At 35.3% G+C, this 12,663-nt stretch overlaps 1 protein-coding gene across 1 annotated transcript; it reads left to right on the top strand.

Annotated features, from left to right (window-relative positions):
- Positions 1 to 672: 672 nt before the first annotated feature.
- Positions 673 to 12,270, top strand: LOC123661425 (regulator of hypoxia-inducible factor 1-like). Its single transcript, XM_045596386.1, has 8 exons — positions 673 to 703; positions 1,387 to 1,526; positions 4,495 to 4,661; positions 8,210 to 8,341; positions 8,954 to 9,104; positions 9,704 to 9,893; positions 10,657 to 10,799; positions 12,052 to 12,270. The coding sequence occupies exons 1-8, from the start codon at positions 673 to 675 to the stop codon at positions 12,217 to 12,219; spliced, it is 1,122 nt and encodes a 373-aa protein (XP_045452342.1). The 3' UTR covers positions 12,220 to 12,270.
- The last annotated feature ends 393 nt before the right edge of the window (positions 12,271 to 12,663 follow it).

Here is a 12,663-nt window from a genome sequence, read left to right on the forward strand (position 1 = left end):
TGACCACTTTGTACGGTCTTCCCCAGGGATCCCTCTCCACTTCATCGATGAGATCTTTCCAGCATCTTCTTTTACTATCTTTAATAGCCCTGTTCAATTCCCGACGCGCTTTTTTGTACTCCGCTACCAGCTCTGCAGAGTTAGGTCGTCGATGGCTACGCTGAGATATTCTTCTCTTTCTAAGACACTCCGAACGAAGGACACTGATCTGATCGTTCCACCAGTGCACCGAAGGTCTTTGATTTCTGCCACGTTTCCGAGCCATACTAGCGTCACAAGCCTGGGTAACTCTCTTCATGTGTATGTGTGTGTGTGTGTGTGTGTGTGTGTGTGTGTGTGTGTGGGTCTGTGTATGTGTGTATGGGTCTATGTGTGTGCATTGTATCTGCGTGCCGCCCCTGCCAGCCCTACGACTAATTTCTTGGGATCGGGTTAAAACACCGACCAGAGCGGACCAAGATACAGATTTCAAATGCTTTCACTTAAGCAGTTCCTCGGTATCATTGTAGTTCAATGTAAGTAGGAAATTCTGAGCAACCTGTTTGACTTTTGGATACAGGATAGCCTGATGTAAAATATAATCAAGTATGGTGAGGCATACTGGATCAGGACCCGGTCCGGTTCAGATCAGGATAGCCTGATGTAAAATATAATCAAGTATGGTGAGGCATAATGGATCAGGACCCGGTCCGGTCCAGATCAGGTTAGCCTGAAGGAAATTACGCGAACTGAGCCTGAATCGCGCTATTAATGTTTTTAAGCGCACTTAGTATGTATACAGTTATCAGGACAGTCTAGCAGGGAGTCCATTTCTATACAGTGGAGCAGTCGTAAGTAATAGGAAATAGTTAATTATTAGAAGTTAATAAATAAAATTTAATTAATAATAATAATTAATTAATAACATAAAAATAAATAAAAATAATTAATATTTAAAGTAAAAACATAAATAAATAATATATTGGAAAAAACAAACGGAAATACATATCATAATAATTAAGTTAAGTAACATATTTATAATATCAATTCGCTTTTTTTTTGGTAAACAATTTTTTCAAGAATATACATTCGTGTTTTTTTAAAGGACCGGACCGAACCGGCTGATGAGGATGAGATGAAATTTCCTGATCTGGACCCGATCAGGAAATCTCATTTCATCCTGATCAGGTCCAGACCAATCATCTGCGATACATGCCTTATCTAGTCCTGATCAGGCATGTCTGGTCCAGTCCTGCTAAGGAAGACAAAAAAATTTCTACTCGGGAGGTAGTGCTAATACCGATATCGGTATCGGATACTTTATATATAAAAGTTTTATTTTACGATTCTCTATGTGGGGAATCTTTAATTGTGGACTGTGATACTAATTACTAACAATTGTTTCAGCATCTGAATTTGACCGAATGCCTCCTATACACAAAATAGATAATTACGACTCATGCTTCCAAGAACCAAGCGATGTGTACTGTAAATTGATTTTCCAACTGGTGTCAGATGAACCAAGCGAACTTCTTTCCATGATACAGGTTATATTAATTTGGTTGATACATAAGCCACTTTCTCAATATACGAGTAGGATCGGAGCTTAATTCAACACGTTGCTCCACTGTCATATGGTCGAAATAACGATCGCTGTCAGGTGTGTATGATAACAACTGGAACCGCCACCTTAAGGTGCTCTCCGAAGCGCTGTGAAGAGACCTACAAGGACAGACATCTAAAGCGGAAAGAAATATTTGTACACATACAAATGTCCACCCAGAGCGGGAATCGAACCCGCAAACTACCGATGTTTAAGTATACATGGCATACGTAGCATTACACCAGAGCGGTTTTTAATATCAATTAACAGTAATGCAGTCTTAGATTTTTTAAAGTTGTTTTTATAATATAGTTGTCATGTATATAAGTCGTAAGGTAGTATTAAAATACGTTTAACGTTATCTAAATGAGGTTAAGTAAATTACTGGATAATAGTGTGTTGATACTATTTAATTTTTTGTTTAAGGAATATTCCAAACACACGTCAACACATTTTGATCACACAAAACTAAAACGCGGAGTGTGTGTAACACAACGTTGCCAAAATTATATACAAAATGAGACATCGGTCTCAGAGGCAACCCTCGAGGGATGCCTCAACCAAACTTTCTGGGATGACTACCAATTAAAAACTAGATTACAACAATATTTCTGCTATAATATGTCAGACAACGAAATGAAGATAGACAATAGTGATATATTTACAGGATTTATTTTGCTTACAATTTTAGTGTTGAATATGTTCGGTAGCCTTTACGATATCTACTGCACTTGGGCTAAGAAAAAAGGTAAGAACTTATTTTGATAATTCCTGTACCACGATTTTGTGACACATTCATGTGACACAAATTCTGATGAGCTAAAATATGTCACGCTATAAGTTTGACTGTATAATATCATGTTTGTGGGTAAAAACATTTTAGAGTTTTATATATTTAGTAGTGGTCGCCCAGAGGTGGAAACTCGACCATAAAATTTAAATTAAAAGTTTAAACATTACTGACAGCAGAGTCAAAGTCAAAACTTCTATAATAATAAATAAAGTGTGTGTGTTTGTGTGTGTATGTGTGTGTGTGTACGTGCATGCGTGCGTGCGTGCGTGTGTGTGTGTGTGTTTGTGTGTGCGTGTGTGTATGTAATACATGAAAGGGAGTGTGTGTTAGGGTTTTTTTATTGATTTAGTGTATTTTTCATGCTTGATAAAAAAAGTATTATCATTCTACACTCCTCTAAACAAATTATAAGTGTGTGAAATTTCATAATCCTCTGTCCGCGCTATTTTCGTAAAAAGGGGTACAAGTCTTTTTCTTCACGTATTAATATATAGATAATACATAATTATATGCGGAGTTATAGTGAGTTTGACTGTTTTCCTGAATTTAAGTTCGACAAATTTAAGTAACTAGGGATTGGAATAATTAAAAAATATTAGGAATGATATGAAATATTAGGGATGGGAATAATTAATTTATGGTAATGGTCAAAATATAGTTAGTTCAATATAAGAGCAATGTTTAAAAAAAATGTGTCTTGGTAATTGTTGTGTAGTTAATTTTTTTTACATGTTTAGGTAATTCAATTATTTTATCATTTTCGATAAAACGAAATTGGAGAAATTTAATAAGGACAAAACACGAAGGTGGACGTTCAGAAGATTTTAAATTTTTTAGTGGAATAAGGCAAGTAATTCAAATGACCAGTTTTATTGTGTATCTGATCTTGCTGCATCTTGCGTGTTTTCTTTTTTAATTATTAAAATTTAATATTAAGTGACGAACATATGAATTAATTAATGATGAATAATTCGTTATTTTTAACATTTTTAATAATTTAACTATTTTTTTATTCATTTATTATATGTTTGGTTCATGTTTTGCTGTTGTCTCTCATTTTATTTTTTAAACTTTAATTGTATAAAAAGGATCAGAGAATTGAAAAGGACAAGGGTAACTGAGATTCGCGATTTTTAATCTGGTCCAAAATTACTGAGCTTTTGCGTGCTTACTTAATATTTATAGTTCATGTCACATGACATTCGAATTGAAAAGCTATTTATTGAGGGCGAGATAGCAGAAAACATAGTTCTCGAAACCTGCAGAAGTTTGATAAGGGAAGCATTTTAACCGAGAGCAAGATCATAACCGAATAATAGCATTCTCAAAAAGTGCTGTGTTCCTGCGGTGAATAAGGTACCCAGAGCTTCTGAGGAGGTTCGAGGGTAGGGTCAGCAATGGGCTTGCAATGCTTTTGGTCCTGTAGGCACTACATTAGTAAAAAATATTAATTTAATTTATTTTTCATATTTTAATGTTTCTTGTTTATCAATAATTTGGTCTTCTAATATCAGCAAAAGTATGTATTTTTATATGCGATGAATAAAATTTTTCATAGCAATAAACTTTTAATGAATAGATTAATGTTGTAATTTTGCTTTGTTTGTCAGATTGTAATTAATTAATATGTGATGTAATTAATTTTAGTTTTCTTTTACAGATGTTTTGTCACATATGGTGTAGTTTACGTGCACACAACCATAATATATTATGTAATTAGTAAAAATTTTTATGAAATCGAATCGGTAATCAATTTTTTTTTCAATAATTTTTAATGTGTTTTTTTTGATCAAGTTATCAAAAATCAAGTAAAAATTAATTGTGTAAAATATTAACTGCATATTATAGTAATAATAAAACAATAACAGTAGAATGAAGGATATTTCAAATTAAGTTCATTGTTTTTGGTTGAATAAGACGACGCGATAACGCAGCGGTTACAACACTGGCTGTTGCGCTGACGTTTGCGGGTTCGATCCCCCTTACGATAGACATTATCGTGGTCTGGACGTTTGTGCTTGTGTATTGTGTGTGTTTACATGAGTAAATCCTACTGGGGGCCGTTGAGTGTGAGGCGTTTATGAGCGTTTAATAATTTTATGTATATTCAATTTTTCAGTTATACAGCAGTCCATTCTACCAGTTAATAATCAACGGAACGATCATGATGCAATCGTTTTTCGTCATGGCTGGATTCCAGCTGGCGTACCAATTATGCGTTATTTCGAAGCATTACCCACTCGACTGGAGTATTGTCCCTAAGATAATATGTAAAAGATTACTCAGGTATATATAGTTAAAAACAGTGCCTTTTTTGATCAATAATAATCGCAAGAGGCAACAGATTAATTATGATAGTGATACTCTATATTCTATACATTTTCAACCTTACTTTACAAACTTCTCTAGAATTAAGTTTCACAAGTTTTAATTGTATTGTGTAATAACTATAATATCTATTTTTTATTTGACTTGGGTGGCAAACAAGCCTACTTGATGGTAATCGTTTACCGAAACTTACTGACACACTAGAAGAATCGCAAGCGCCTCGCCAACTCTATCGTCTAGCGCCAATCCCCCTCTGCAGCTCTGGGTAACTACCACAATAACACAATACTATTGAGAGTAGTATTCTTTGGCTGTGATATTTTGTGAAGTTTTAAAATCTGGTATTACCCGATTAGTGAAATACCTCAAATTACAAAACATCACAACCAAATAATACTACCCTCATCTATGTAGTTTTGTGTTACTACTGTTAGAGTCGGAAACATGGCGACGCTTCTAATGTTGCAGACGCTCATAGAATACAGTAAACACTTATCGTCTGGCGAATAGTATTCTGTTTTGCCACCCTAGTGGTGAAAAATGAAAAAAAAACTATTATTTTCAGATTACTTCCAGCTTATGCTCTTGTTGTACTTCTGATGGCGACGTGGTTCAAGTTTCTAGGACCAGGACCGTTTTGGGAGGTGAAAATTAGTTAAAATTGTTATAAAACGTATCAGATAAAATAAACGTTTAAAGATTTTCTGATCTGCTGTGTGGTTACGGCAGTAAAGAATATAGCTACCCCCACTCTTACCGCGGGTGTCGTAAGAGGCGACTAAGAGATAATACAGTTCCACTTCCACCTTGGAATTTAAAAAGCCGACCGATGAAGGGATAACTATCCAACTGTTGGTTTTGAAATACACAGGCCGAAGACGGGCAGCAGCCTCTTCGGTGTGACAAAGCCAGCCCTGCGGTCACCAACCCGCTTGCCCAGCGTGGTGACTATGGGCAACACACATGGGTCTAAGTCATTTTTGGCGCGAACTTATGAAGGCCTATGTCCCGCAGTGGACTGTGATATTCTTATGAGAGACATAGGTTTTAAGCCTCTACGAGATATTTGACGTGTTACAAACATACAAAACAGAGCACGTTACGTATCTAATATACGGGACAATTGGCTCATGTGTTGTTTAGAACTCGAGATTTGAGCCCATGCTCATGAGAAATTATGTTTTTAGATATTGGACAGTTTACACAATGGTAAACAATGTAATAAAGATGGGTTTAATTTAATAATAGCATTCTTTTTTTTAAATATACATATTTAATTGTTTTTGAGTTAAATAATAGTTAAGGCTTTCTTTCAGGTTGCGGGCGAAGTTGATCTAACGTACTGTAAAAAAAATTTTTGGACAAACTTTCTTTTTTTTAATAACTACGTCGAAGGTCCTCAATGTCTAGCTGTATCATGGTAATAACTTTAAATTTATTATTTTAGTTGATGACTATGATTTTATACGTGATTGACATCCAGATTTTTCTTTTATATCACTAAGTCGGCAAACAAGCGTACGGCTCACCTGATGGTAAGCGATTACCGTAGCTTATAGACGCCTGCAACACCAGTAGCAATGCAAGCGCGTTGCCGACCTAATCCCCAATCCCCCCAGGAGCTCTGGTCACCTTACTACCTACCTTACCAACAGGAACACAATACTGTTTGAAAACAGTATTATTTAGCTGTGATCTTCTGTAAGGTCGAGGTACTTCCCCAGTCGGGCTGCTCCATATTTTGAGCAGGGAATTCCTGCTGTGCCCTACCTCAGTTAAAACGTCTTTTATCGATTTGATCCATTAATTAATTCAGCCTTTAACACCCCACTACTGGGCATGACCTCTTTCACTATCTACTAGATCGTTCAATAAGTCCCGAGACTAACCTGGAAATGGCGCATATATTAAAAACTCTTTTGATTTTTAAAAAGTACTGGCTGTCAATACAAGAATATGTGTCAAATTTTTAAAAATGGAACAATAAAACTATTGATTTTGAAACATTTAAGTGACGCTACGGTTGTAATTTCGATACAATGGAAAAAAAACGAGTTTCGCGTGTTGATAAAACATTGTTTTTTAATGGGAAAAAATACCGTTGAAGCACAGCAATGGCTTATAAAATGTTATGCAGGATCAGCTCCCTCTAAAGCAACCATTTGTCGGTGGTATGCCGACTTCAAACGCGGTCGCATGGACACCAATGATGGGGAACGCTCAGGTCGTCCAAATGAAGCAGTGACTCAACAAAATATTAACCAAGTCCTCAAAATCGTATTGGAAGATCGGAAGGTAAAAGTGCGAGAGATAGCCGAGATAGTGAAGATTTCAGCTGGTAGTGTTTTCACTATTTTACATAAAAATTTGGCCATGAAAAAGCTTTTTTCTAAGTGGGTGCCGCATTTGCTTACAACTAATCAAAAGGAACAACGTATCAATGATTCAGAGCGATGTTTGGCGCTGATGAATCATAATAAAAAGGATTTTTTACGTCGGTATGTAACAATGGATGAAACCTGGATATACCATTTCACTCCGGAATCCAATCGGCAGGCAGCGGAGTGGAGAGCGGCTGGTGAAAGCCGCCCGAAGCGTCCAAAGACTCAGAAATCGGCCGGTAAGGTTATGGCGTCTATATTTTGGGATGCGCATGGAATACTTTTCATCGACTACCTTGAAAAGGGGCAAAATATAAATAGTGACTATTACATGTGCTTATTGGAGCGAGTGAAGTACGAAATTGCGGATAAACGGCCTCACATGAACAAAAAGAAAGTGGTGTTTCACCAGGACAACGCGCCTTGTCACAAGTCCGTGAGAACGATGGCCAAAATTAACGAATTGGGCTTCGAATTGCTTCCTCATCCCCCTTATTCGCCAGACTTGGCCCCCAGCGATTACTGGCTGTTTGCAGACCTCAAAAAAATGCTTCAGGGTAAGAAATTTGACTCAAATAGTGAAGTTATCGCAGCAACGGAGGCTTATTTTGAAGCCAAAGACAAATCGTTCTACACACATGGGATAGAAAAGTTAGAAAAGCGTTAGAGGGACTGTATCGCTCTTGGAGGAGACTATGTTGATGAATAAAAATTAATTTTATAAAAAAGACCTTTTTTTAGTACTTAGTCTCGGGACTTATTGAACCACGTGTTAGGAGAAGAATAGAGCTTAATCCACCATGTAGCTCCATTGCGGGTTGGCTGATATATTCTCTACTACGAGTAACGGTCGCTAACAGGTGTCCACTATAACAAATGTAAATTTATATTTATCTTATGTTCTAAGCGTAGTATTAAGATGAAGAATATATCAGTTTTTAAGTTCGACATCCAGTCACAGAAAAACCGCAACAAATTTCATTTAGCAGTTTTTGCAACATACGGACAAAAAAAATATGTAAAAATAACATTGTAGCTTCTATTGGCCCTACGAAGGGCTTTAGCAGTTCAAGATCTAACCATTATAGTTTTTTTATAAGTAAATATAATAAGATTGTTTTACAGGTCTATTGCCGCAGATATGCAGTTGTATGTATTCGGTGTAATATTAATGATTTTACTCAGAGACAGTAGATTCAGGAAACCTATTCTGACGTCTCTTGTTGTCCTCGGTAGTGTAATAGTCGCAATACATACGTATGTTCGAGATCTTGACCCTATCTTAATTGTAAGACCAACGTAAGTTACCAAAATTTTAATCTGATATTTACAAAGAAATCGCTCTGAAATGATCAAATTTTTTTTTGTATTTCTGATTAGTTAGGCACCACTAACTGCTAATCTTCTTATATAAAAAATTCTCGTGTCACAATGTTACAACAAGGTTACAATACTCCTCCGAAACGGCTGGACTGATTTTTATGAAATTTTGTGTGTATATCGGGTAGGTCTGAGAATCGGCCAACATCTATTTTTCATACCTCTAAGTTATAAGGGTGGGGGGTTGAAGGGGTTATTAACATATATGGCAAAACAACGTTTCAGCTGTCAGCTGGAATAATATAAATAAATGTAAATATCTTGTAACATTCACACACGAACACATGGTAACATCAGCACAAAGCTGCTTATAGGATATTATAACTGTTGCACTGACGGATTCGGGTTCTATTCCCAATCATTCACTATTAGAAAACGTTAGAAAAATTAAACGGCCAGCATTGGTTTAACTGTTCCCGAGTTATTCGCTTAGCAATACATTTAGCGATTTTTTTGTGTAGAATTGTTTTTTTTTTTTTTGTTTTTCAGTGAAACTGGTCATTTCTTTGCGACAGATCGGTCATATAACGAGATTTATAGAGTGGGACATGGACACGTGAGTGGCTACGTCATAGGGATGTCACTTGGCTACTACATTTACGAATGGCAGCAGAAGAAGAACGATCACAGGAAATACTCAGTAAAAAATAAGCATTTACTTAAATTATTTCCATGATATGTATTTGTTTACGAATATATGACAGAATACATATACGTTGCTGTGTGGCTACGGCATTAAAGAATATAGCCACCCCCTCTCTTCCCGTGGGTGTCGTAAGAGGCGACTAAGGAATAATGCAGTTCCACTACCACCTTGGAACTTATAAAGCCGACCGATGGCGGGATAACCATCTTACTGCTGGCTTTGAAATACACAGGCCGAAGACTGGCAGCAGCGTCTTCGGTGCGACAAAGCCAGCCCTGCGGTCACCAACCCGCCTGCCCAGCGTGGTGACTATGGGCAAAACACATGAGTTCACGCCATTTTTGGCTCGACCTTGTGGAGGCCTATGTCCAGTAGTGGACTGCGATAGGCTGATGTGATGATAATGATGACATATACGTTGAGTTTACAAGTTGCTTAATTCGCTATACAGTTGATGCGTACAGAGACACGCCTTCTTTTGTAGAAATAATTTTTAGTTAATTAATATAAATAAAAAGTACATACCATAAAATATGAAATAATCTACTTTTCAATAAATACCTGCTTAAAATTTTCCCCCTTAAAATTTCTAGCACAAACTGAAGTTCCTGTACTGGTCTATTGTACCGATGATAGCTGCCGTTGTGCTGTTTGGAGCGGTTTTCTATAGAGATGCTCCGAGAGATCCGGCGTATGTTCGAGCAATATGTGCCGCTTTAAATAAGCCTATACTTGCAGGATTAATAGCGTTGTTCATCGCTGGACTTTTTATGAAAGTAGAGAGTGAGTATTTTTTTTAACTGGACCTCCAAATAAGAAGAAGGAACGCGATTCGATTAATTTTTTTTTGTGTGTAACCTCATAAGTTTTTAATGGCTATACCGATTTTACTTTTTTTTATTCTTGTCGTGTGGTGCCTTTTACGTTTCAGCGGGTTCTTTTTGAGTTGTTCCTAATAATGTGTATTGTCTTACACTTGTCCATGTAAATTGAATCGGTTTTTTTTTAGAAAATAAACACAACTGTTATTTTAGAACTCGCTGACGCAACATAAGTTATTCTATCTCGCGAAATTTCAAGAGTGTAAACTTTAAATTATCGTTACTTTTTCTTAAGTTTTATTTTTTCTTAAGTTTTATAATTTTCTGTGTAGTTTTCTCAATTTTTCGCTCTGTAAGAATCTTATTTAGTATTAAAAAACTTGAAAAATAGCCGAATAGGTCCAGCTGTTCATTACGCGCTTTTTATTAGTTTCACCTGTATGTTTGTATGTTTGTAATCGACTCCTTTGAACTTCTTTTGACCCGCTTTAAACGTTCAGATTCCATTTAAACTTAGTAGACTTATCGAGGGCCGATGACAATACACTAATTTGATAAGATTATTTCTTTTCAGTTTGGTTTATTTATAAAATTGTTGTTTTAGTTGTTTTTTTTTTTTGAGAATATTATTTAATTTTTATTTTATTTATATAGAAGATATTTTTATTTTGCTTCTAACTGGTGTACAATATAATATAATACCCGAACAAACTTGTTCGTTTCAGATGTATATCGTAGATTTTTCGAGTTGGATGTATGGGTGATCCCAAGTAAATTGATCTACAGCGCGTACTTGCTACACTTTCCCCTTTTTTACATTTTCATAAACATGCAGACTGATTTAATCCGTATCACGTACTTGGATTTGGTAAGTGATTTTAAAATTTATGTTTTAAATAATTTTTGTTTCTACGTATAATTCTTTTTTTTTTTTAATTTATACAGAAGCGTTTCCGGTCGGAGTGTATGTCCTTGTGGGACCTTACCTTTACTGCGTGTAAAATCATTTCATTATTTATTAATTTTTATTAAATGTCACGAAATGTAATAGTAATGACTATATCTTAATTAATACTTAGGTACTACAAGTCTTATTAATGTAATAAAAGCGAAACTTTGAGAGGATGATTGAATAGATATTTTTTCTCTTTAACCGACTTCCAAAAAAGGAGGAGGTTCTCAATTCGACTGTATTTTTTTTTTTTTTTTTTTTTTTTTTTTATGTATGTTACATCAGAACTTTTGACCGGGTAGACCGATTTTGACAAATTTTGTTTTAATCGAAAGGTGGTGTGTGCCAATTGGTCCCATTTAAATTTATTTGAGATCTAACAACTACTTTTCGAGTTATATCTAATAATGCGTTATTACTTGACGCTTTTTTCGTCGACCTACGTTGTATTATACCGCATAACTTTCTACTGGATGTACCGATTTTGATAATTCTTTTTTTGTTGGAAAGGGGATATCCCTAGTTTGGTACCGTGATAAGGAAACCAGGATCTGATGATGGGATCCCAGAGAAATCGAGGGAAACTCTCGAAAATCCGTAATAACTTTTTACTGGGTGTACCAATTTTGATAATTTTTAATTTAATCGAAAGCTGATGTTTATCATGTGGTCACATTTAAATTTCATCGAGATCTGATAACTACTTTTTGAGTAATCTTTGATAACGCGTAGTTGCTTGACTATTTTTTCGTCGATCTACGTTGCATTACTTGTCGATGTAATTGAAGTCGGTTTTTTTTTCGTTTGCGAGCAAACACAATTATTGACTTGGTACATAAGACGCAATCAGAATAATTTATTATTTATTCCATGGTTCAAACAGACTCAAGTCAGTTGGGTGAAACCAGGTATCAAATGTTTACAAACCCTGCTTTAAAGTCGCAAATTAATTACAAAGTTTGATACTTTTATTAAAGGTTGCTGGAAAAGATCGCTATAAGCGATAAGGCCGCCTTTGCATACATTATTTGTTTTTGTATTTAATCGTTCTAAAATGTAATCTTTTTTATGTGCAATAAAGTTTAATAAATAAATAAATAAAGTTTTACTGTATTTTGTAATATGTTTTAATGTCATGTTTATTTGAATTTTTATTTATTTTTTTCAGACCGCAATAGCTATTGTTGTTACAATAATATCGTTCGTATTAGCGATTCCGTTGTACCTTTTCGTCGAAGCTCCGTTCTCATCGATCTTAAATGGCAGCAAACTACAACAAAAGGAAACGGCAACTAAACAAAATGGAAGCAACGGTATAACTAAAAAGAAGAAATGACATAAGATATTACAATTAACAAAATGTAATAAAAATTGATGATAAAAAAGCGACGTTACATTTTATTGGCCTCCTATGAAATACATATAATTATGACTAGCTGACCTCGCAAATGTTGTATTGCTATTTAAGTTATTAATTCCCTTAACCCCCCCCCCCCACCCCTTATACTTTAGGTGTATGAAAAATAAATGTTGGCCGGTTCTCAGACCTACCCGATATGCACACAAAATTTCATAAAATCGGTTCGGCCGTTTCGGAGGAGTATTGTAACTAACATTGTGACACGAGAATTTTATGTATAAGAAGAAGAAGATATACGAGTATTAGATACCTATATATATCAATTTTTTTTAATGAAAATAATACGAAAATATTTGAAGAAAGACATTACTATTATATAAGACCATAGAGGTAGTAATGAATTGGTTAACCAAAATATAA

The sequence above is a fragment of the Melitaea cinxia genome, chromosome 17 (genome assembly GCF_905220565.1).
Source record: "Melitaea cinxia chromosome 17, ilMelCinx1.1, whole genome shotgun sequence".
Lineage (NCBI taxonomy): Eukaryota > Metazoa > Arthropoda > Insecta > Lepidoptera > Nymphalidae > Melitaea > Melitaea cinxia.